This window comes from Apteryx mantelli, chromosome 3 (assembly GCF_036417845.1).
Source record: "Apteryx mantelli isolate bAptMan1 chromosome 3, bAptMan1.hap1, whole genome shotgun sequence".
NCBI lineage: Eukaryota > Metazoa > Chordata > Aves > Apterygiformes > Apterygidae > Apteryx > Apteryx mantelli.
In genome coordinates, this window is record NC_089980.1 from 135,849,645 (window position 1) to 135,875,420 (window position 25,776).

Consider the following 25,776-nt stretch of genomic DNA (forward strand, 5'->3'; position numbering starts at 1 on the left):
CCTAAGAAAGTTGAATCCAATGAGGAAAATCAGAGTGTTACAAAATCTGTGCAGTTGCAGAGACAATCTGGACTGAAACAACCTAAAACAATATTTCCTTTAAGTGCTCACCCAAACCTGAAAGTCCACTTAAACTTTATCTCAACCGATACATAAAAGTTGAAGGGGTTGCTAGAAACTGTGTTGGAAGATTCCTTTGCAGAAAAAAGAATTTCATGGTAGCCTTCAGATAAAAGGGAATTTGGAAGAATTCAGAACTTTCTTGACACTGGAAAGCAGCCTTCAAAACTCCATGCTGCCAACTCTGTGGCTAACACAGCTAAGAGATGTCTTGTAAACAATGTTGAAAAGTCCTTATTTTCAGGTGCACCTTTCCAGTTTTCTTTTTTTAACCGTGTCTCCACTGTTGAAAGTTAAGCCTTTGCTTAACTTTGCTTAAAGCTGAAGCTTTCCGTTTCCATTTAAATCTTTTCCTATGTTTTGGGTTTGTTTGTTTGTTTTTTCCTGGTGTTTTGGTTTTGATTCACGTGATTATGACAAGAGCAGACCGGAGGTCAGAAATCTAAATGAGGTGATGCTGTGGAGCATATGCCACCCAAGGTGAACTTGGGGGTCCCTTGAGTTGGCACGCGTTTGTGGTGTCATTAGGAAAAGTGATGTCACGAAAGGCCAATGAGGAAAAAAAGACTTCTCCTCACTTCCCACAAGTGGTCTTTCCTCGTGCTCTTCTGGCAAGATGCAAACAGCAGAGTGAACAGAGTCATGTGAATTTGTTCCCAGGTCTGTACTGAACTTTGTACCATAGAGACAGCCCTCAGTGGGGAAAAACAACTGAGATGATACCTTGCCTGGTCCGAAGTAATTTCCCTGTCCTTCTCACAAGCTTAATACCGGTTTGCAAGGGACTTCAAACTGGCAGCAATAGCTTCTCTGTAACTGCCAGCTGAAATGTCCAGATAAGACTCATCATAGAGGACGGATGGGGAGCAAGAGCAACACTTGCTTTGACACAGGAAGGGGAAACAGATATATGTGATTTATCATGAACACTTTTTGCAAATAGCATCCCAGACTTTAAGGCTTAATCTCATTTATACTATTTCACATTGCTTTGTCAAGAAAATGGATAGAGATTTAACGTGTATGTAAAGCATCCATCGACTCTGCAGTAGTTCCTTTTTTTTAATCACAAGAACAGTACAAACTGGCTCTTGTGTAAGGGAGAATGAGCCCCTTTATCTCTTATAAACAGCCTTCCAGCAACTTTGGGGATACACTTAAACCAATAATTTCTGCCTGTACATTCTGTTCCTTCTTTGCAGGGCCAATGAAGTAAAAGTGGAATATAAAACAGTGAAGTCTTTAAGTCCACCCTGCTCCTTTTCTACAAGATTCACAAGCTTAACTGAACATAATTCTCTATTTTATTTAGAAGAGAGAACTAAAAGACTGAAAAAGTCTTCCTAGTCTTAACCTCTATTAGGCCTTTTTGTACTGTACAAAGGAAATGCCTTGTATAGTAAACAAGCAATTTCTTCTGAAGGGAGAGAGAAAGTCTGTATGATTTTAAATAGGAAAAACTTAGTTACTTCAGTAACAATCTGTAATAACCAAATAGATTAAACAATGGTCTATCCATTAAGCTGTGGTTGTTTGTCCATCGTATTTCCCTTCTCTCGTTTTGGGATCTTAGTGTTAGTGTTTCCTATTAGAAATTTTAAAAGTGGTGCATTAATAGGAGTAGAAAATCCCTTATTTTTCCCACACTTTGTAAGAAACTGGGCAAGAGGTAAGAGGCCTGCATGGATGATATGAATCTAGTCAAGACAAATTTGTTCTTGCTATCCAGGGAGTCAGAAAACCACATTCAGCATCATTTTCCTCTTCAAGGTGAGGGAGGTTACTTAAGTAATACTTGGACAAACTGCATTTACTGAGCTGAGCTTTGAACTCTAGATGGAGCAGGTGTCTGCTGACTCAGACTGATACAGGATTTTTGACAAAGCATTAGAAAAAGTTAATCTGTGATATGCCCACACTAACAACATGCACAAAGAAGTAGCTTAAATATTGTCATGTTCTCAAGTCATACTCCATAAATCCACATCACTGGCTGAGGGAGACCCGTAGCTAAGACTTCTGTAAACTGAAATCAAGGTTGTTAATCACATTGGTCATTTCAGCAGACCATACTGGATATCTTCTAGGAAGCATCCTGAAGCTGATTTTAGCCTACATCAGCCAACCAACATGATCAAAAGGGCACTGAGTCCTTGCATTCATGTGACCTATTTAGCCTATTTTATATATCTTCTTTTAAGATGAAATCAATTGCCTCTCGGAACTTCCTATTTCTCTTTTCTAACTTAAAAAGGACACTTAATTGGTTAATCAGATATAGAAATCTATAGCATATGTCTGGTCAGATAAATTCTGCTCCTAATGATGCTTGAAGGTATTCTGAAAGATTATTAAGTGCAGCTTCTTTCTCATTCCTTAGGTAAGGATACTGCTCAAACTACCATTTATCTCTTGCTTTGATTTATTTGGAAGCTTGAAAGTCTGCCATAACTTTTTATATTGATTTACATAAAGGTTTTGATACCTCACCAACACCATATTTTTCCCTCAGATGGATTTGTAGGATGAAAAACCCAATGTCGATTTAAAAGATAGATACACAAAGTTAGTTAATAGATCCAGATGTGCAACAATACTTATCAAAGAATACCCTCACTTTTTCCGTTGTATTTAAGCAGTTGTGGCTGGGCTAAAGCTAATAGGGAGGGACAAGGGAGTTTCCCTAGACACTAAAGCCCAGCTGCTCAAGATGCATGTTTTTTTGGCTGCTCTACCCAGCAGTTAGATGGACATTTAAAGACTGCTGGCCTTTGAAACGAGATGTTGCAGATGGCTGTTTCTCATCACCTTGCAAGAAACGAGAAAATCAGAAAAAAGATCAGTGTGAAGGAAGCAGATAATGACGCAGCAGCTGCTTCAAACAGTGAATGAATCAGGCCAAAAAAAACAGGTAATGTGGGACCTGGCATAACAGAAAGGTGCAACAGGTGCCTGGATGGACTGCGTGCCAGTGTGCAAGACAGCGCTCTGCCGAGAGTTAAAATACAGTACGTGCTAGCTGTTATAGCTGTTAGAAGACAAAGGAGTGTTTTCAGTGGAAACAGGTCTGTTAGACATGTAGCTATCATTCATAATGGAATTTGAAGTATTTCCCCCCTTTTTTGCTCCAGGCAGAGCTTCCCTTCTTACTCTACTGTTCAGTAACACTGTCCGTACTCTGTCTGCATAAGGGAAGACACCTGCATTTATTCTATTCACCTCGTGACTGGAGTGCCATAAACAGGAACAGACAAGCAAGAGCTATTTTAATGTCACTACCTTCTGCATGAACTAGGTTCATTCACCTCAGACAGACGTCTCTGAGTATTTTATATAAGTAAAATAGGTTGTATTTTAAAGAAAGCCCTAAAAATATGAGGCATAATTGTAGCTGGTTGGTGAGTTTGGGGATGCATGTAGCAATTGCTCACATAAAAAATGTTTCCCTGTTCCCTCCCTTTTGATTCTGCAGTTAAGAGCAAGGCAGGAGCATTATAAGTTTCCCTTAAATCACAGGAACAAGTTACTCCAATCAGATTGTGTGAGCAGTGGGTATTTTCCTCATTTCCCTGCTGCTGCATCCACACCACGGAATAAAAAAGGCCAGGTCTGCTCTCTGCCCTTATGCTGGCTGACACGACACAGCTTGTGCCCACACAAATGAACTCCCTTACACTCCAAAACAGGGTGGCCAGCTCCTGGCTGCCTACGGGGAACGATCCCTGACCTGTGCTTGCTCCCAAACCGTATTTGGCGTGGGAAGCAATGTTGCAGAGAGTGATAGATGGCCTGGGTCAAAGTCACACCAGGAACCCTGCTAAGAACTCACTAGCCTGGTCAGCAGCCTGCTAGTGCAAGGGGCTGTGCCCTGGCCCTCTTCGCTTTACTAGCAGAGATGTAGCCTGCGTGAGCACATCAGGTATTTCCTTTAAGAGATTTTCTGCGACTGCTTCCATCGCGTGCCACACAAGGGATGAATTACAGCTGATCAAACAAGAATACGCGTGGCAAGATCTTGAAATTCTCAGTGGAGAAGGGTGAACTCACCTGACTTAGTCGAGTTTCTAAAATTTGGATGTGTAATTCTGAGCTACTCCCCAAAGGCCCCCATTATAATCAACAAAGAGAAGTGAGCACCTCTAAAACATAGAGCATTTTTTCCTAAAACAACTCTTTAAGAGGGATGAGACTAATCAGATCCTTGAGATGCACATCTTTCCACAGACTGTAAAGGCAGCATAGCATTACCAGCTCAGACATGCATGAATAATTTTTCTGTATAGATGGTGTATGTGTATGTGCATACATGTAATTTAAGATAGAGTGGAATAATCTTGGAAAGTCCTGCTTAAATTAATTTGATTTGACAGATTTCTAGATTAAAATAGTTACTAAAGGCATTTTCCCTAATAAGATATCAACCAGGAGCCCTTTCTGCACCCGTGAAAGAACTTAACAATCTCGAGCATTGTACTTACTGCATGTGAGATATTCAGTAGGGGAATAATTAGATAATGAATGAAAAAAACATAGTTGTGTTTAATTTACAAGTCCCAGGGGAAAATTCCTTTCATTTTGGAATAATTGAGATATTCACAGTTGAACTAAAAAAGGAAAAAAAAAACTTTTGTAAAAAACAATGAATTTGTCTCGTGATTTTGTTGCTTTTTAACCACTTCCTGTAGAAATGAAGGGGCTAGCAGCTACTTACAATCAAACATTGCAGTCTGTCTTATCCTGTGGTACAGCAAGGATGTTCAACAGCCTTTTAACAAAGCTCTGCTTCCTTTGAACTGTTAAAATGAAATATAGTTGCTACAAAGAAAAAAATAGGAATGTGTTCATTTTAGCTTTGCCACTTGCAAGCGCGATACATTGCTATGTCTCCCTTGCTCAACAGCTTCTTTTCCATTCCAAACCCACAGACCAGTTTTCAAGGGTCCAGTAATGGCTGAGGTCATTTTAAACTAAACCCAGAAAATGGTCTAATTATACCTCTGTGCTAGAAAACTGAATAGTGCCAGGGCCTGGGCAACAGTGCCAGGCAGGCTTTCTAGCCAGGGCTAGCCAGTCATCTCCCAAGCAATTCCCAGCAATTCCCAGCCATCGTCCCGGAGTCAGCATGAACCAGGCTCCCTTCCTAGGAGGCACGTGAGAGGCAGCCACCCTGTTTCGCCAGCTCAAGATGCCAAAATAACGTGAGCTGGCCTCAGGACCAGCAAAAAGGTTGTGGCTTGGTACACTAATATAGGTATACCCTAAATAAACTAAGTTCTTTACATCTCATAAACTGTGTGAGCCCTTTTCCAATAGCAGTCTCACCAGGACTGCAGCCCAAGGTAGCATCGTCTCCCAGCATCTACAGAATATGTCCATTTTACACCCAACAACGCATATGGCAGTTTATTCCTGTATCCTAGCACTGCTACTACATGATCAAGTCGTTTTCTACTGTGATACCATCAGTCTTTTTATAGATACATCTTCTCGTGAGATGCAGACTCATACAACGCAATTTTGGCCTATATTTTTATTCCTAGATGCCTAACACTATGATCAGCTGCATTAAGTGTAGAGATGATTCTGCCTAACTTAAAAAGTCCTACAGACTTAGGAATTATTATCAGGGAATTATTTCATTCTTTAGTTACTACCATGAGTTTTCAGATGCATTCTGGTTCAAGAACTAGACTTTCCATTTTCATTTTGGTATTACCATGTGGTCTTCAACACTGAATTTCCACCTGAAAAAAGTGTATATACTGATGATGTCTAAACATGCTTAGTCCTATCTTCTACATATTGAATAACAGAGGGAGAGATACTCAGTATTATAACAATAAGATAGCTTATCCCAAAATCCACAAGACTTTTAAGATTCTACAGAAAGTTTGACAAGCAATCTGAATACTCAAGAATAAGTAATCATCCTCCCATTAATCTTAGTGAAATTTAATTTGCTCCTTATTCATGAGAATGCTTACAAACTGAGCATTTTAAAACCTTTTAAAAACTTTGGTCTCTGATCTATTCTCATTGTCTTAGCTAAGAGAAATGCAAAAAAAAATTAAAATTGAAAAATAAAGCTTTTTTTTTTCAAGTTCCTCTTTTTAATAATCTACAGCTTTACTTTTTAACAGCTAGGAACATCCTTTCTTCTTTTTAGGAAGTATAATTCTTTTTAAACAACAGTTCACTCTGAGAACTTGTGCTGTATTTATGCATATTTCATTCACTATGAAATAGAAAGAACACATGCTTCTGCAGTTTACTGAAGCAAATTCACTTTGCTTACTTATCCTATTGCCAAGAGACAGGAGATAATCCACATTTCATATCACATGAAAAATAATCTACCTATTTAAAATTAAAGCTACAACTTCGAGAAATGACTGACTGCAGGAAACACAACAGGCTGCAGTTGTGTTCCTCGCTATGTGCTGCAAATCAGGCTATGTGAGATTTTCTTCCAGGCTACTATTTCCTTTTAAACTATATATAAGATACTGAGAAGCATATCCATGACTGAATGAGCTATTTTGTACTACAAACTGAAAAATTTGTAAGCCAGCATTTCATACGCAGAAATAGCCCGGGGAACAGCAATTGCTACATTGACCTATACTATTTCCCTCCCATAGTGGGTGTGACAGTGGGTTCGCTTGTCTCTCTCTTGCTGTATCACCGAGATCCACTGAATTAGGCAGCCCTCTCTTTATCAGGCTCTCACAGCCTTCTGCTGTCCTGCAATGCCTTCAGCCCTTGACACCAACATGAGGTTCAAGTTCTCTGCCCTGGCTCTTCTTCTGGAAGTGATCATCATTGTTTTGTTCGGTTTATTCGTGGAATATGACAGCAACAATGTCTCCCAGAATACTATATATCCATGTAAGTATCGCTGTTTAACATTTATAGTAGTTAGAAGTTCTTTAAAATAATCCTAAGCAAGATTTCTGAACAAAGAGGATACAACTTATGAGACCAAACAGTATAGCTACAAAAGAAAGGCAGGCTTTGGGGCAAACAAACTTTTTCTGGGGTGTGAAAGCAGTAGGTTTCAAAGCTAAATTCAAGTTGAGCACATATATTCTGAAAGTAACTAACTGCTGAGAAGTTAGCTGTTCCAGGAGAAAAGTCCTTTTTCTATAGTGTTTTTATAGCAGGTTGAAACTTGGAGAAATCTGAATTTCTTTGAACAGTTCTGCCATTTTCCAGAGATGAACGACAGTGCTCCTTGGACTGTCTGATTACTGTAGCAAATGAAGACAATGAATAGAACCTGCCATTACTATTGACCAGGTTTCAAAAGGTCATCTTATCACAACATGAAAATAGGCAGTATATTCAGCACTGTTAAAAAATACGTTTGCAGAAAATGGACTACATGAAGCCAATAGCTTTTGACACAAAGTGGAGAAATCCCTCCTACCTTTCAAAGCAAAACAGTGGCCCAGCCGTGGTGTTTGGACGGTAGTAATGTTCAGTCTGTAAATGTTTTGGTTGATTTGTTGTTCTGGAAGTGCCTGATGGAGTCTACGGAGAACGCTTTGGGCATGAGAAGTAGTTGCTGACTTCTCCCACCCTTCCCTTCTTATGCAAAGAGCGGGTTCTTGTGAATAAATAGCAAGAGAAGTTTGCAGAGAAACATCCTGTGTCTTTCTACACTAATGAAAGTTTGTTGTTGTTCTTCTTGTCTCTGATATTGTAAAAATTTGTAGTCCTGATTGCAATCCTCTTAACAATGATCATAACGATACAGAATTCCTAGCCTGTATGTAGTACACATGCACGTATCGCTCTTTTTGTGTTATTCCAGCAGGCCTTTCAGTGACTGTTACAGGGGAACCTAGTCTTGGGGTCAGTTCACACCTCATTAGTCACATTGTGTGTCCTTACACAGAACATTGTCTGCTTGAGACAACAGTGAATACAGGGATTTATTCAGCTCCAGATGCAAGTCAGCTGATGGACATCAAGGGCCAATTACCCACATTTGGGCAACTCCATTGTAATGTAGCAGTGTCTCCAAGAGATGAATTTTGCACTGCCTATTAGCTTCCTTTTAGTCACATGTATGCTAGTAAATTAAGCTAGTAAATTAAGCTGTGCCAGAGCTTATTCTTTGTCTAAGGCACTGCCTGGCTATGTCCATCATATTGAACTATCTCAGCTCCTAAACTAGGTGGCTGCGTCCCGACAGCATGTTGGGGATCATCCCTGGTCCACTATTGCCTGGGACAGTGGTAGATGGCCTAGGCCAAAACCATGCCAGGGGCTATGCTAACAATTTAACAGCACAGATTGTTGTACTGTGATACTTTTATTTTACTAATATATCTATAGCCTAAAACACCTCTCCAGCAATCCCTTCTCTGCCTCTTCCCCAAAACAACAACAACAAGTACAGCCACAGAACAATAGTGTTTTGGGCATCCCCCTCCTGGTATAATTTTGGGAAGCCATAAGGACACATCTAGGCCATGTATCCCTCAGATTCAGGTTAAAGATCTATTTGATCTGCAAGAACAACCCTCTCCAGGTGGAATATCACTGCTTCCGGCTCTGGTGCTCTCTCTGCACTTTCTTAGACTCCCTCTTACCAAGGAAAATGAAAGAAAGTGCCTGGGTTGCACACTTCTAAGAATTAAGGTGTAGCACATTTCCTTTTAAACTGTGAGTCTTCTGGACGGAGGCTTTCTGTGCCACACATAGCACCATGGGTACTGTGCTTCCTGGGGAGCTCCTGAGGTAGGCTGTTCTAGCGTTAAAACCCTGTCCTTGCCCTTGTGTGGAGCCCTGTTTTTCTATTTAACATCTCTACTTTAAAAGGAGGGCAGAGAAAGGGCAGGGTCCTCATCCAACTCATGGAGGAAAGGATTCTTCTCACCAAATGTTAACTCTAAAAAATAGGCCTTAAAATGTAAGCTATTCAGTTAGGGATCATCTATAGTCTTTCCCTCCCTAAGATCAGTGTGAGACACATGGGAAAAATTGCCCTGTCTCTGTCTCTCTCCACCTCTGTCTCTCACGCCTCACAGGCAGTGTACGACTATGTTATACAAACACACTGTCCTCCAGTTGTCCACACTACTGAACTGTTAAGAAGCTTCTGGCATGTTTTTGGCTCATGGAAACCAGCACCCTGATCTCCAGCATGCCTCTGTATGGCTTTAAGCATTGCATGGGTCAGGGACTATTCACAAGACATGGCACAGGTGAGAATGCTGCTTCAGGATGGAAAAGTATTTAGTTGTGTGGCTGTGTCATTTGCCCTTTGCTAAGTTGTGTCGTTTGCCCTTTGGCCTGGGAACAGGCCCTTGAAGTTTACCAGTATGGATATAAACTAAGCAAACACTATAGATGTAATGTTGGGCTTTTCAGTGCTCACCTATGATTAGATGAATCCCATTCACAGCAAACAAGTGGAAAAAAGGAGCAGTATTTCCTGATACCTGTGCTTTCACTTTTAGACCATCTTCTCTCAAAAATCCCTGTCTACAAAGTGCACATAAAAGCATAGAGTTTGCGGGAGTATCTGGCCAAAAGTTAAGGCTATGATAGTATAGATGTATTGAGAGAGATTCTGAGTCTGGACTTCCCCTGAGCTCACAAAATAGTGGGTCCAAACTGCTTCACATGCTCTCTTCAGGCAGCCCTGGGACAGTAACTTCATCTGTACCTCATTCTATGGTAGATTTAGTTGCTTCATCTAGGGTCCAATTTATATTGCCAGATCTGCAATGCAAGGCCTGCTTTTGTATGCCTTAAATACCTCAGTGCCATGGACCTGAGTTGTTTCAGCATTTTTGGATTCATTCCTTAGAAAGATGAAAAAAATGGTTGAAAGCCACCATAGCTTTGCACCCAGATAAGGAGGCCTGAGCTGAGATCATTCCCAGCTTTGCATCGTATATGTTTCTGGAGGATCCAAGTACAGGAATGGTGAATTGGATGGACAACTTTATGTGTGGTGTACCAGTGTAATGGGAGGAAAAGGGTGTGCGGTGGTTTTGTGAGTACTCCTAGGTGGTTTCTGCAGTGCTGGCATCCAGGATGTAATGTTCTGTGTCTGATCCACGTCCCAAGGCTCAGAAAGTTTTCTGTGCCCTTCTTGTTCTGGGTTGTAAGGTTTTCTTCTTCAGGCAGAGCAAAATTACAGTTTAAGTATAAACCTGGATTCCACAAACATCTTTTCATTGAGACTGACCATCATGCGGAGTCCTTGCAGTGAAATTAATATATTGGCTTTGAGCAGCCTTGGCAGAATCGCGTGCATTGGTTTTGTCCAGGAATAGCTGGAGTGTTTTTCCCAGTCTTTCTCTTCCTGTCTCACAGAATAGAAGTGCTATAATTTATTAAATACAATTAGTCATTAAAACAGCTTATTTCATATTGTGCGGTTTTCTCCATCATTTGAAACCATTTCAGACCTATTGTTCTTTAAAAAAAAAGGGTAAGAGGTAGTTCAAGAACAAGGTCCATACTAGGCAAATTCAAGATCTTCAGTTTGTGAAAATTATCCTTAACATCCATGAATTAACCTAGTTTTCCCCAGGACTTTTAATCTGATGTGTAAGTAAGTCCAGACACCTGTAAAACATTTATATGAATCCTGGATAACCCTCAGGAGGCCCCAGGATTACATGTCAACAAGCCACTTGTTTCCAACAGAATTGCATCTTTAGGGCTGTGGTAAGATTTCCAAAAGCATCTTTCAAAAAAGACTTGATCATGCAAAAGCCCTGTTGATGGACATTGATAATTAAACTACTTGGTCATCAAGATGCTTTTGAAAACTGTTCTTTGGTTCATACTTAGTGTCAGGTGACTTAAGCAGTAAAGCATCTTTTACTAATCTAGACATGATTCATTGCATTGTTGTAAACATGAATGGCTTTTTTTTTTTTATGAGAGCAATTCACTTGTTTTGTCTGCAATGATTTAACCAGCAGATTACAAACAAGAGAAAATAATATGCTGAATGCTAACAATTCATAGTTTCCTCTGGGAGACTGGGAGATCCCTTTTCCACAGAGCAGGCTGCTCCTGTGAATGTGCACAATTAAGGCTCGGGTTGTTCCTTAGGCTTTACTGGAAAGTCCATAACCCAGGTTGATTCAGAGTCTAAAAAGGCAAGCAGTGGGTCATTTTCAAATGCACCTCTCATTTTGGTGCATGAAACTCATTTGCGATATAAACTAAAAACTATTGAAGTCCTATATCTCTTTGTAGTTTGTTATGCTAATAGTTTATTTAATACATTTGCATTTGTTTCTGTTAAAGCCAAACAAAAAGGCTACTGTTGTAGAAGTTGCTTCTTTTATAGATTTCTCCCCTAGTTCTGTATTTGTTTGGCACCATTAATAGGCCTGTTATAGAATAGTTTTACAAGAGTCAGTCCAATAACCCAGGCCACTTCTAATATGCAAAAGTGTTGATCCTGCACATTATTGCATAAAGAGTCACTGGCAAAAAATTATTTTTAAAAGAGGAGAAAAAGGTTTGTTAGGCATCCAGTTTTCACATATCCTCCAAAAAGAGGGGGTGGCGAGTAGAATCTCTGATTACTCCTTCTCTTATTTGAGAAGATCTTTTTCATGTGACCCACCAACATATCTTTGTCTCACTTGCAAGTCTGTGACTCCAAATAAACTGCTGAACACCAGGCTGCCAGCAGAAACCAGGGCAGCTGTAGACAGCGTCCCCACCCTCAAAATAACGGGACCCCTAGGCACTATTTTTGAGTGCGGTGTGCACTATACAATTTTAAATTCTTGACTACATACAATTTTTGCTGTTGGCAGGATCAGGAAGGTTGTTTAAGCACAGTTTATGTTGTCCCAAGACATATCTTTTCAGTTTCTTGCAATGCCCTTTTAAGCAAGGAAATATGTTGAACTTTAAGCAAGGTGATTATTTTCACTCAGCTTTGCAATACAAAATTTGCTAGTGTACCAAAAGAGCAGCAGTCCAAATGGGAGAGCTAAGTTGGCTGTATATCTCTTAAAATAAATAGTAAGTACAACACAAAATTTTGGAAAGTAGTTCTGGAAATTGAGTAACATGGTGGAAAACAGGGAGATTACAAAGGGCTGCAGGAGCCTCAGAAAGTCATGTCACTGGCTATTATCAAAGTCAGTAAATACATGTGAAAAATCTAGTCCAAAGAGGAAGTGAAAGTGATGTGAATGTCTGCGCATTTAGACCCTAATTCTTAAAAGTATGCAACCCAGTGTAAATGTTCTTATTTGCATGCATGTATGCATTTCAGTGCTATGTCAAGACTAGCATATGACAATGCAAATACAAGACAGTTTATTAGGAAACTCCAGTAATTTATTATACTTTTGGGCCCTCTTTTGGCTAAAGATGGCAATGCATATAGCAAAACTACAGGAATCATATGAAAATACCACTGCTGGCAAATGTAACTTCAAGCCACATACTATATTTACTAGGTCAGTGTCTCAGTTTTTCCTACGTATTCGCATCTAAGGACCAGTGAAAGAGAAATTAAAATAATGAGTTTCTCTCTACTGAGGTTCTTACTAACAATAAAATCAGAAAAAAATCTTAATTACAGGACTCAGATCTGATAGGTGCACAGATCATTACACCACATTAAATACTTCAGAATAACAAAATATTTTAAAATGGAAAATAATATGATATCCATGTTATGATGATAAATTCAGTTTGCATTAAAAAGCCTGAAAATGAAAAAAAATAATACTTCAAAAAAGTAATTAAAAGAATTAGCCATATTTTAACATTTAGAAGTGTTTGAAGGACAGATAAGTATATGCTGGTTATCAGTATTAATATTAGTATAGTTCTTAAAGGCAACTTCTAAACTAGTAAATTACAAGTGCCCAGGTAAAGAAATTAGAATCAATTTTTTGTAAATTGTTTTAAATCACAGGCATACCTTTGTAGTGGGCCAACTAGCATGTGTCCAAATAATTCCCATGTATATTTTTGGAGTTAGGCCAGAACATTTTGGAGGTGACAACCCTGATCTGAGGGGAAAAGAATTTGCTGTATGGACGTGAAGCTGTGATATTCCAGGTAGCTCCAGGCCCAGAGTGCAGTTCCAGGCACATTCAATTTGCTAGTATAGGTATAGAGCTAGTGTTCTTTGCATAATGATGCAGCAAGTAATAAAACCGATACTGGGTCATGAATTTTCAAAACACTCAATCTGCAACAAGTAGGCTCATCATTAAATGTGGATGGTTGGATCATACTGACAATATGAGTTTGGAATCAATTTCCTTTCTATTAAACCCTCCTTTTTACCTGGCTTTCCTCCATCTATAGTCCCTGTTTACATAGATTTTGTTTTTCCCTTAAGTCTTTCAGGATGTCCATGTGATGATATTTGTTGGATTTGGTTTCCTGATGACCTTTCTGAAGAAATATGGATTCAGCAGTGTTGGTATCAACATGCTAATTGCTGCCTTGGGTCTCCAGTGGGGCACCCTGATGCAAGGATTTTGGCACATGAAAGGAGGGAAAATTAGTGTTGATATCAAAAGGTATGTATGACATTTCCAGAATTGACAATCTGCCCCTTAAGATATCAGGAAAAGACATAAAACTACAACAGCTGTGAGATCAGACTTCTGAGCTCACTAAAATTTGATGGAGCATTACTGCCAGCCTCTCGGCATTCATCAGTCTTTCATCTCTCAAGAGGCAACACTAGTGCATTGGGCCAAGGTAAAACAGGATGAAATTTGGGTCATAAGCTACAGGTGGGCCATATGCCATGTAGAGAGACCCTCTTTGAATCTCTGGAGCCCTGGAAATTTCAATATTTCCCTCACCAGCACAGCACCGGGAGCTCTCCAGATCTCTCCTGTATCCAGCAAGCACAAAAGGGTCTGTCCTCCCATGGTACATGGGGTCACAGAGGAATTGCTGGACCAGTGTGTTTATCTACACGTGAGGTTTTCCCCTGCTTCTGGAGAAACTATGCGCATGAGCATCATGCTTGGAGCCTGTTTTCAGATACTGCAGTAGACTTTGGACCCCAACCATAGAATAAGAAACCTTTGCCCATGAATGTCCCTGGATATTTTTAACCCCCTTCCCACTAATCTGTCTTGCATCTGCCAAGGTCACAGAGTGCTTTCCACATTTGCGGTTCTCCTTCCTGAGAAAACTTGTGGGCTGTTTTGAAAGAAACAGCATCCAAACATTACTGAAGGACATGCAGGATAATATAAATAGCTCCTGAATGTTTACAGACAAACCTTTGATGAGGGAGCTATAACTAGTATCCCTCCATCCTGGAGGTCTTTGACCAATTTGTGTTTTCATTTACCTTTGTCATTCTTCATACCTGTTAACATTGCTCCTTCCTGACATCAGCTAGTGCAAACCTGATGCACCATGTCAGAAAGGCACGTAAGGCTTTTGAAATGAGCTAAACCATCCAAACAAAACCAGAAGCTCCCTCTTGTCTTTGGAATTCAAGCAAAAATAAGAGTTGGAAATATCCCTGTGCATCCTCAATACAAATCTCATGTGTCTTTTCACTGTAATTTCAACTAGCTGCACACAAATACGGTCTAAGCAGGAGGTAACCTTCCTGCACTTTATCCTCAGTAACCAATGAGATCCCCTTGCCTAAGAAAGGAAAGGTTTGATTTAATTTTTATCCACAAAGAACAGAATGTATCTTAATAGTTTTAAATCTCAAGTGTTAAAGCTTTATCATTTTACTGATATGATAAGTTTTAGTCCATCTTTATTTCCAGAAAGCTGATTTTTCTTTTTCTGCATATTTTTTCTTTCTTTTTTTTGGTTTTGTTATGATTTATTTTCTTAACTTCAGCATGATAAATGCAGACTTCAGTACAGCAACTGCTTTAATTTCATTTGGAGCTGTCCTGGGGAAAACAAGTCCAGTTCAGATGCTGATCTTGACGATTTTGGAGATCACAATCTTTGCATGCAATGAACATCTAGTTACAGAAATACTTCAGGTACAAGTATTTAGAAATAATTGTCCTCTGGTTATAACAAATACTAATCTATATGGGGTGGTTTGTCTTCCACAGCCATCTGCCTCCTCTCACATCAAATTCCGCAAGTCTTTGCTCTTCTTCTTCAGTCCGGCTTCTCCTGTTCAGATATCTAACTGTTTCATCTCAGCTTAAGATACTGCTTCTGTCTATATGATACGCTTGGGCTGAACAACACACTTAAGCTATGGCAGCCTAACAAGTTACTACTATCAGCCTCAAACTACCTTAAACAGAAAGACCTATCTGTATTTTTGCTTCTCCCTAGATGCAAGGTAATGTGTCTTTAATCTCAGTTTCAGAGATCAGAAAGAAAGCCCCTGCTAAATACTTCTTCATTCTCTCCAGATGCCCTGGTTTGGGCAAAAAATGATGGCAATTTTAAGTATATATTTGAAAAATGTTTATGAAAGTAAGAGTATCAGCTAATTATTAAAAGAAAGCATTACAGGAAATATGAATGTGTATGGTCAGGAAAGCTAAAAGCAAGCTGGTGTCCATATCTAAAGATCCTCTGATATCTATTCTACTGATTTTGCTTTTGATTATAGAAATCTTTGATTTTGATTATAGAAATATTCTTTCCTTGATCTTAAACTATCTTATTTTTCCCTGTATCTCCCTTAGTTGAGTAAATAGGTAAATACTATTCTTGGAGCTTAGTCAGTCATGGAGCATAATCAAAGAATGTTGCATTTTTTAACTAGAGAGGCACTTGAGCAAGGAATTCTAACAACTCAGATTTGAACAATTTTCAGATCTGTTTCACTGTTTACTATAATCACTCATAAAATCCATTGTGATCCTTCAGCAGTGATCAGGTATTCTGCTTTCCAGTGCTATTAGACAAAAGAATCATGAAACATTTTGAAGACCATACTAAAAGAGATGATCAATAGAAGTGTTTCATATAAATTCTGATTTGTAGTTATAGTGTCATGTGCGTTCTTATTAGTGACAAGTTTTCACTTTGTAATATTTTCAGTTTACAGATTCTACTCCCTACCATAGAAAATAAACGACAGAGTCATCCAGACTTCTCATTCGCCAGGTCCTCATCCTTCCTCTATTTAAAATTTGTGGTATTGTTTTGGATCCCTGTTGCAGGCCACAGATGTTGGAGCCTCAATGACTATCCATGCTTTTGGAGCTTATTTTGGTTTGGCTGTAGCCCTAGTCTTGTATCGTCCTGGCTTGAAAAACAAACATGAAAATGAAGAATCAACCTACCACTCTGACATATTTGCCATGATTGGTAAGTAGAAGAAGCACAGGGAAGTAACAGTGAGCTCTGATTAGTTGTCCATCCTTCTTCAGTTTGTTTTTAAGATTGCCTATTGTTATGCTGCATCCATTTTTCTGCATACAGTTCTGGAGTCATATTCTTTTCTGTCTGATGTATGCATTAAGTTTTCAGTGCAACCCATATTTTTACAATTTTTCTTTGGATAAAAAGAGGAAATATCAAATTAAACATGCATTTTCACTGTGCATTGATGGGGAGTCCCTTCTTGTGACTTCTGTTATGAGCAGCATCTCCATAGAAATTGGCCATATTCAGCTGTGCCCTGTCCTTCTAATAAATGTTATAAAATATATGGTTTATGGAACTGGACATGCATCTATCTCTCACTGAGACCTGTCCATAGATCAATTTTTCAGCTAAAACCATCAGTTATATCAATAGGTGATAAAGGATTTGTATGTGAACTGTCTTGCACCAGCATACATCCTATTCTGTCATCATTTTTACAGAGGTTGTGAGCTCTGGAAGTGAGGGGTGTGTGTGACACAGCAAGGGGTTATAATATCTTAAAGTCCTTCAGTAAGATTTGACAGAGAGCATGTGTCAGCATCCCAGCTGCTAGTGTCAAAAGCTTCTGCATAATCTGTTATTTCTTCCAGGATTTTGGTTGTTTCATATTTCATATTGGCAATCTTCCTGACTTCCTATAGGTAGTTCTTTTGCATTGAATCTTTCACACTAAAATATCTCTTGTGACTGAATAGTCTTTGTTTGGTTTTGTCTTATATTCATCCAGGCACCCTATTCCTTTGGCTGTTTTGGCCCAGTTTTAACTCTGCCATTGCACATGACCAAGATTCCCGGACTAAAGCAATTGTGAACACTTACTACTCCCTTGCTGCATGTACTGTCGTAACATTTGCCCTCTCCAGCCTGGTGGATCAGAGAGGCAAATTCAGCATGGTAAGAGTCATGCCAAACCCTCTGTTAAATTGAGTCACTCCTCTAAAGTAAGGATAATGCTGTAGATTTCCAGCATCTATGAGCTATCTGGAGCCTTTGCTCACAGTGTGGGCAAAATTAGGGCTATTATGCTTCTAAAAGGTTCAATGCCAGATTGGACCATGAGTCATCCCTCCTTGCATATGCGTCCTCAATGGGATCAGTTCATCTGGAGAGCCCAGTGCTGTCAGACATTATAGTGATGGTCCTGCTCCCTTGTCCACAGAACCAGCTGTGGACAAGAGCCACAGGCACATTACTCCAAGGTTCAGGTGGGTTTTGGGGTCTTATTCCAAAGAAGTTCTTACATAAATTACTGTATTGAAATAGCTAAAATAACTCTCTGAAGGCACTTGACCTGTTCCCTGACAGTCTCAGTGCTCAGCTGCACACAGCCAAATCCAAATGAGATTGGAGGTGCCAGGATCCCACGCTTTCCTCTCCTTGCCCTAAAATCCATGTTTTCACCCACTACTTTGCAGTTGTTGCAGTGCTCATCCAAGCCCAGTGTGAGGTGGTCCAGTTCAATGAGTTTTCAGAATTTGTTGCTGTTGTGGGAATCAGTTCTTGCTGGCTCAGGCTGGCTTAGCAAGAGTTTGGATGAACTTCAGTAACTTTACAGAGAAAGGACGGGGATTCTGCTTTCGGAAGCCAGAAAGGGGGACAGGCCCATAGCAGACCCAGGCTAAACTGGCTCAGAGTACTGGCTCAGTTTTGAACTAAATCCAGAAATGCATAATAGGGAGGCACATTTTAAATTCCTCTTCAGCTTTCACTGGACAATTCCTATCTAACAAAAAGAAAAAGAAAAAAAACATGCAAGCAAGGCTTTCAAGTCATTCGGGCCCCCAAAAAGTCTCTATTCCACATATATCATCTTCACTGCTGTATACTCTGTGCAGGTTCTCATTCAAAATGCCACCTTGGCAGGAGGAGTAGCAGTGGGTACCTGTGCCGACATGTCAATCTACCCTTTTGCTGCCATGTGCATTGGGAGCATTGCTGGGATCATTTCTGTCCTTGGGTTCAAGTTCCTGACTGTAAGTACCTAGGACCTGCCTCTGCTCTCATGTACTTTATTGCTTCATTGACTTGGTTTACTAGAAATGAATTTTAGTAACTGGCTTATACTCTACAGATTGCACATGCTAGTTAACTTATTTTGAAATCAGTGTGACTTAAATATATGCTTGTGAACCGTCTTGAATTTATCATCTAGCTAAAAATGTAGATGGATTGTGTAGATTTTAGAGTTCATTGAACTTGGGATTTCTGTTCCAAGGAACTGGCAGGATTTTGCTCCAAGCCCATGTTTCCCAAACAACCTCCACCAGAAGAACTGTGCTTCAGATTAACACTGAAACAGTATTAATTAAATTTTGGTGTTGTAAGATTTCTAAATAAATCTGTAATGGAAAATATTTTGAAGTCCAAAGTGGAAGTGTTTCATATGCAAAATGTCGAAACAAAATAATCTGACTAAAACTCTCCATTTTGGGAGTGCTGCTTGTTTTGATTTCAACAAAGTGGCATTTCCTGATGGAGAAACATTCTGGAAGAAAATAAGTGACTAGCAGACTCAGAACAGGCATGTATGTTTTAGCCACTTCTTTCAGTCTTTGTTACAGTGGCTGAAAAGATCAGGAACATCTCAGAACTACCATGTTTTGTACCATTACAATGGCGCATTGTACATTTGTACCATTATACTTAGTTACCCAGTTTTCTGCATGTACATAGTTTCACAATGAAGGGGAAGATAGCAGGTTTTATAGCCAAACTTTACCTATGTACAGGAAACGTTTACTTGTTCTTCTCCATTTATTTCTTCTGCCTATCATTCTAGAGATAATGGAAGACTATAAATTCACCACAAACTTTGTGTTTCCCCTCATTTCAGCCTTTTATGGCCTCCAAGCTGAACATTCAAGACACTTGTGGAGTCCATAATTTACATGGTTTACCTGGAATACTGGGAGGTATCGCAGGCATCATTGTAACTGCAGTGAGAAAAGAAATCAGGTAAATTATAGAGAGGAGAAAGAAAGAAGTTTCCTTTAGTGAAGGCTTATCCTAGGTTTTTTTCCCTTCCTTGGATCTAGTTATGATTTATTTTCACAAAATGCACCTTTGGTTTGATGCCAGACATGGTGTTCTGGTTTAAATACAACTCTTCTTGATATACTGCCTTTAATACACTGTTTATATGCCAAATGTGTTCCATATTAACAGCTCAGGTAAAAATTAAAAATCGTAAAAAACAACAACTTACAGCACAGTGCATCAAAAGTAATAGAATCATTATCATTATTCTACAATTACACTGCTGGCAGCTGTAAGATATCCAAGAAAAAGATCAATTGGCAAATGGGCTATTTCTACTCTTTTACAAAGAAGGCTACAGGAAGACGAAATGATGGTCTTTTTCACAAAGGAGAACATTCCCAGAAGGCTTATAAGATACTAATAACCTTTTCAAAGAACTTATGCTGAGTTTTAGTCTAAAACAAGACTGAAATAAAATCAATCTATCTCACATAGTTTATGCCTTGGCCACAACAATGATAGGATATGAGCCACCCTGTCCAGCAGAGAGCAAACATGAACAGAGCTGTAAGACAGAAGCTCAGGCTCAAGGTGTAACAATTTTTAATTGTCTATGGTTTACTTTTCTGTCCTTTTCAGGGCAACTGCCCGCTTTACTCCTGACATGCAGGCTGCTGCCCTGGGCAGCACGATTGCAATTGCACTGGCAGGCGGAATATTGACAGGTCAGTACAATGCATACACCAAATGAAAGCAAAGTGAATTTAGAGATGTGCCCGTAGAGAACTTCCATGTGTCAACAATTTTGTGTGAAAAAGTCAAAGATTTGATTTATCTATATTACACTGGTAAATATGACACAGGATTTACAAGAGACCCATGCCCGGCCCATGCCCAAAGGCAACTGGATTTCTGCATGTGATTCCCATCTCCTGTGCCTTTTATGTGGAGAATAATCAATTGAGATGATTTAGTGGTTCCTTCTGGCTCAATATTGGTAACTCTAAACCACTAGAACATATTCTCCCAAAAGCTGGACTTCAGCTGAGGATTCCTTAGTCTGATGTAGGACCTTTGCAGGTTCTCTGGTATGTGTAGAGTAGATGGAAACTTCTACGATCTGAGCCACTGATCTCAGACAAACCTGTACTGTGCAGCTGCCATATATGATATCCAAAGGCCGGTAACTTGATTGTACTTGGGCAGATTGCTTGAGGACGTATCCCAGGTCACAGCATCATTCCTGGGGGAAAAAAAGGATAATTCCCAAACAAAAGTTCAGGTTGAAACAGAAAAATCCAGGATGAAATCTGAGAAGGGTCTGTGTAATTAAAAACAAGCTCTCATCAATGTCAACATGCAGCAACCTGCATCACATCCAATAATGAGAGGCGCAATGTCCCAGGAGGACTGGACCTTTCTGTAGACTAGAAAACGAGGCAAAGAACTTAAATGACTCCCCAGGGCCCATCTGAGAAACATCTTTTTGGGCACATTGTCTATTTTTTAACCTCTGATACCCATTTCCCTGCAGGTGGCATTCTAAAGTTGCCCTTCTTGGGACAAGCATCTGATCAGAATTGCTTTGATGACTCCGTTTATTGGGAGGTAAGATATAGTCTATGGTTGGAAAATGATCCTGATGGAGAAGCTTCAATTTTGTCATGTAGGAAGACGTACAGCACACTACAGTCCTGCTCTTCTGGGGTTTGTGGGGACACAGTGCGACCCTTCGTTAAAATAGAAAGGATCACTTGCACACAAGAACTTGAAACTGTTGCCTCAGGCTTTGACTTTATCAAGGCCTCCAGGATCTTTTTGAACTTTTTACCTAATCATGTCTTTTGCATTAGACTGGCCTTGAGAAAAAAGTAAAAATACAACCAATGAATTGAGACTAGAATTACTTTAACTCCCTTTTAGTGCTGTTTAAGAACATATTTAGCAACATTCTTGGCTGCTTTTCTAGTGTCATCTAGGATTTCCTGCCAAATTAAATTTAGAGCATATATTCAGTATTTATAGGGGCAGTCCCCCTTAGACTGAGAAGAAGCTCTTCTTTCTGACTGAGTGATCTGACCATTGAGGTTATTGTTCAGAAGAAGACCTGCCTCCTGGCACCATTGGTTTATGCATGAAGACACAGATGGGGATGAGAAACAACTACATCTGAATAGTCCTTCTATTCAAAGAAAGATAGCTTTAGATTGCAGTTCATTTGAATCATTTCAGACCTATGTTAGGGTTAGACGAATTAGGATCTTAAAAGTCCATACCCTCCACTGATTGTGGTGGACCCTTCATTGACTACCTCAGATGTGGAGCTCTACACTGCAGACATCCAGATTTGATCAGTTCAGTCCCACACATATCTCCGAGTTAGATGACTACAATCAAGTGCATGAACTCAGACATACATTTCTTCTTGGCTAACCTAAGAAACTCACAGTTCTGTTTGTAGGCTTTCTGCATCTCCCTTCAGTATAGACTGACGATATATTCTTAAATTAGGCAGTCTGAATTTTGTCTTTTATGCTAGGACAAGCTCAAAAAGGCAAGATAAGAAAAGCATGATATAAAATCCATGTAAATAAAATATTGTGAACCCAAAAGGAGAATTTACGAATTTTCTCATGAATAAATCTCTGGCAGGAACAATGCAATTTGGCTTTCGGTCAGAGAAAACTTGTGGTCTAAGGGGAAGTTGTGAGCCAAAAGATCAGCTGTAGAGGTGACAATCAGAAAAAAAGCACCTTTTAATGACATCTGTGCAAGTCATTTGCTGTTTGACCTTGGAAGAGTCACAAGCATTATTTACAGCAAGACTTGAAACAGGCTATCTTATATACATGCTGAAAAATGACAGGAAGAAGACAATTTTGAAGTGTGACTAAAGAATTCACAGCATGTGAATGACTGAATTATCCCTGTGTTGACCAGTGATAATAATACAACTGTGCTCAGTTGAAGGTCCTGTAGTATCAGCAGAACTACTCATAGAAATAAGATAAGTGAGCTTTAATAGGAAAGGAGGTTTATATTTGGCATACAACTTCCTTTGAGTTTCTTTAGAGATGGAGACCTTGTTTCCTCAGAGCTCTTCAAAAGCCCAGATAGGACTTTTGCACACTGGTAGCTAGAGTGAATGTTAAGGTATTCTTTTATTAAGAACACCATGAATTCATTCCTCACAGTTCAGAATTGCTGGCTGATGTAAGTCTGAGTTACTGTTCATAAATAGATAGTACATATGAAGAGAATGACCTTATCAGTGCACATTAATCTCCTCCTAGGACAAAATGAGTTCTTTATGTCATTGACTAAACTCTTCTTTGGTTTTCATGGCAGGTTCCAGAAGAGGAGAAACTATATGAGATTCATTCCAACAATCATGATGAGCACAGTAGATTTGAAGCCACGATGTAGAAAAAAATTTTTTTTTAAATCTCTGTCCTAATGGTGCTGTTTTCAGTTTCTAAAGTTAAAAAAAAATCTGAATATCATCCTAACCGCTCCTGGTTTTCAAGAAGGAGCTGTAGATAGCTATATTTCTGTAATATAAAACAAGCTTTATTTTAGTATATGTTGTCATTACGCTAAGCTCAGTTGAAATAATTGGCTCCTTTCAATATATTTGCTTATCTAAAATGAGAAAAAAGAACATGCATTGTTCTAGAAAGTTATCTGTATTTTACCATTTGTCATCACTGAAACAATATAACCATTGAAATAATCTGTGTGTTTCAAGCCTATTACAGGATACCATATTTAATTGCAAGATTCCTGAGTGAGAGTCACATCCTTTAACTGCTTAGGGGTAATTAAGCAGATGGTAATGAAGGAATAGATTGATATTGTTTATTTGGATTCTAATAAGGTTTTCACCAGAGCATCCCAGATTAACTTTTTAAGAAAGTGTGTTGTCATATTGTTGGATGGGGGAAAAATCTACTATAAATCAAAGAATGATTAAATGACAGGAAACAAAATGTTGAGATAATTTTCACCGCAAAGCATGGAATATAGCAATTGAGGAAATATGCTAAGTGGCAATATGAGTGGCAAGATTTTTTGTTAATATATTTATTTAAAAAGAGAAGGAAGTGAACTGGTGACAAATTTAATTATCTGTGCAGGATTAATAAGGCTATTTCAAAGAGAGGATAAGGGAATCCAGTAGGAGCTACAAAAAAAAAGAAGTGATTATGTAATACTGTCCTGCTAAAGCCAATGTTAATAAGTGGATGATAGAGCTGTTAATGTCAATGGATATAACCTGAACAAAATGCTTGCTCCAAGAAAAGGTATGTGTTGTTAAGGACTGGTCAAAATGCAGCTATGTTCAAACTGCAGAAGACTCAGTGGAGAACATCAGTGTGGCGACTCTCTGCCTTTGAAGTCACTGCCTCCTGAAACAAGATAAAGCAGCAACAGAAAATTGAAGCTAAATTAAGGTAAATTAATTCCACCCAAGTGCTGATTATAACAACTGCCCAGTTATGCAAGACAAAAATTGAGCGAACTGAAGGAGTTCTATGAGATAATAGTAGATGGAAGCCGAGTCATGCATCTGTGCAAACCTAAATGGTGTTATCCATCAAGAGGCAATGGGCAAGAGCTGAAGAACTAACAAAAGGGTTATAGTTCCTCTAGACTTTATTCAGACGTACAAAGCTACCACTAAGGCCTCTGAAGGACAAGCTACAGTTGATGAACTTTCGAGACTTTTGTATTGGCATCTTATTTTTTATTGGAATCTTTATTTCTTATCATATTCTTATCATATTTAAGAGGAAACCTCCTCTCATATGAAATAGCACAGGAGATTTTTTTCTGTTCTGTTTACGTATTTTTCCTTGAAAAATTTAAGAAAGATACTAGACAAGGCTGTCCCTTATGGCACACCACAGTATACTGCTTTGTGTGTCAGATTCATATCTATGACTGACAAAACATGATTGTTGTAGTACACTTTGCACTGTTTCAGATATGTTCTTTTGCAGATGTGCAAGGACTGACTGTTTGCTACTTTGTTAGATGGAAGGAATCTTTGACCCTTTCAAAGCCCTCACACAATTATTTTTTGTGAAAATGGAGAAGGGATCTGATGATGTTAATGTTGAATATGTAAAGATTGTATAAGTATTTTGTACATAATTTACAAAAACAAAGTGTCAAAATACTTGAAAAAAAGATTCCATATAGAGAGAGACTGTAAAAATCTTATCCCTCAAAATCCTATTTGAGGATTCAAAAGGTCTTTCATTCACCTGCAGTGACTGGGGTAATTTCAGTGACTGTGGGTGTTTAATACAGTGGAATACTTGTGTGAGAAAGTGAGAAAGTGAGATTTACTCACTGTGAGTTAATGTTTTAGAATGATGCCCTGAATAGTTATATTTAGTTAGTTAAAACAAAAGGGAAAAAATAAAAGTGTTTTGTTTTCCAGTTCTGCCTTATATTCTTTCTATAGTAACCTAAAACCTTGTCCACCAAGTACTGATTCTTCTCCTCTGCAAAAAACTGCTGCCCCAGAGAAATTAGTCCTTCAGGGTCCCTCAAAAAACAGAGTAAAGAGACTGGTTCTTCTAGAGGGAGATTTATTCCACCTAACCTATTGATCATTTATAGATGAGTCTTTCTTTCCTTTTTGACAAAGAAAGATACTAGAAGACTAGTTTAGCCTGGGAAACTGTGTTTTAGATGGTTAAAACCTAGGAAAGAGGCCAGGAAGCAGTCTTTGGGCCAGGGCTCAAATGGTACTGTACAGATCACAGACACGCACAATGAGACTTTGAGACTTTCTCCTCCCTCACCTCCAAGGCAGACCACCATAGTTCCCTACACATTTTACCCTTCAAGAATACCCCAAATACACAGACACACAGAGGACTGCGTAGTACAGCCTTCAGCAAGAGAACATTAGATGTTGACCTGATTCAGAACTACAGGGCAGACATGTAGGAGATGATCAAATGAAAACACAGGGAAATCCAACAGCTGGAAGCCAAAATTGGTTAGCTTCCGATTAATGTGCATATTAGTGAGATTAACTGAAGCCTTCAAAAATAAAAAAACTTTTCCATGGAATTAAATAGAATTATTGTATTTCCTTTGAATGAATAAAAATGGCTTCTGTGGATGTGCCCTTGTCTGGAACAGAAACCAATGCTGTGCTTTCAGTGGTTACTGGGTGAGTCAGTCCTTCTTTGATGACTCTGAGAATCCTCCATCTTCTTTCTTTCTCACCTCTGCCATAACATTTTAGTCACAAGAATACCTGCAAAACTACTTACCAGCATTCTATCAGCTGTGCCAACTAAATTTAAA

At 39.1% G+C, this 25,776-nt stretch overlaps 1 protein-coding gene across 1 annotated transcript; it reads left to right on the plus strand.

The window, feature by feature from the left end:
* Positions 1–6,795: 6,795 nt before the first annotated feature.
* Positions 6,796–25,588, plus strand: RHAG (Rh associated glycoprotein). Its single transcript, XM_013939607.2, has 10 exons — positions 6,796–7,008; positions 13,475–13,658; positions 14,963–15,113; positions 16,260–16,407; positions 17,195–17,361; positions 18,303–18,440; positions 19,301–19,422; positions 20,086–20,171; positions 20,981–21,054; positions 22,795–25,588. The coding sequence occupies exons 1-10, from the start codon at positions 6,870–6,872 to the stop codon at positions 22,870–22,872; spliced, it is 1,287 nt and encodes a 428-aa protein (XP_013795061.1). The 5' UTR covers positions 6,796–6,869; the 3' UTR covers positions 22,873–25,588.
* Positions 25,589–25,776: the final 188 nt, after the last annotated feature.

Coding starts and splice junctions, on each gene's coding strand:
- RHAG (XM_013939607.2), top strand. CDS start 6,870: ATGCCTTCAGCCCTTGACACCAACATGAGGTTCAAGTTCTCTGCCCTG. Junction 15,114..16,259: donor TAGTTACAGAAATACTTCAG/GTACAAGTATTT, acceptor TCCCTGTTGCAG/GCCACAGATGTTGGAGCCTC. Junction 18,441..19,300: donor TTGGGTTCAAGTTCCTGACT/GTAAGTACCTAG, acceptor CCCTCATTTCAG/CCTTTTATGGCCTCCAAGCT.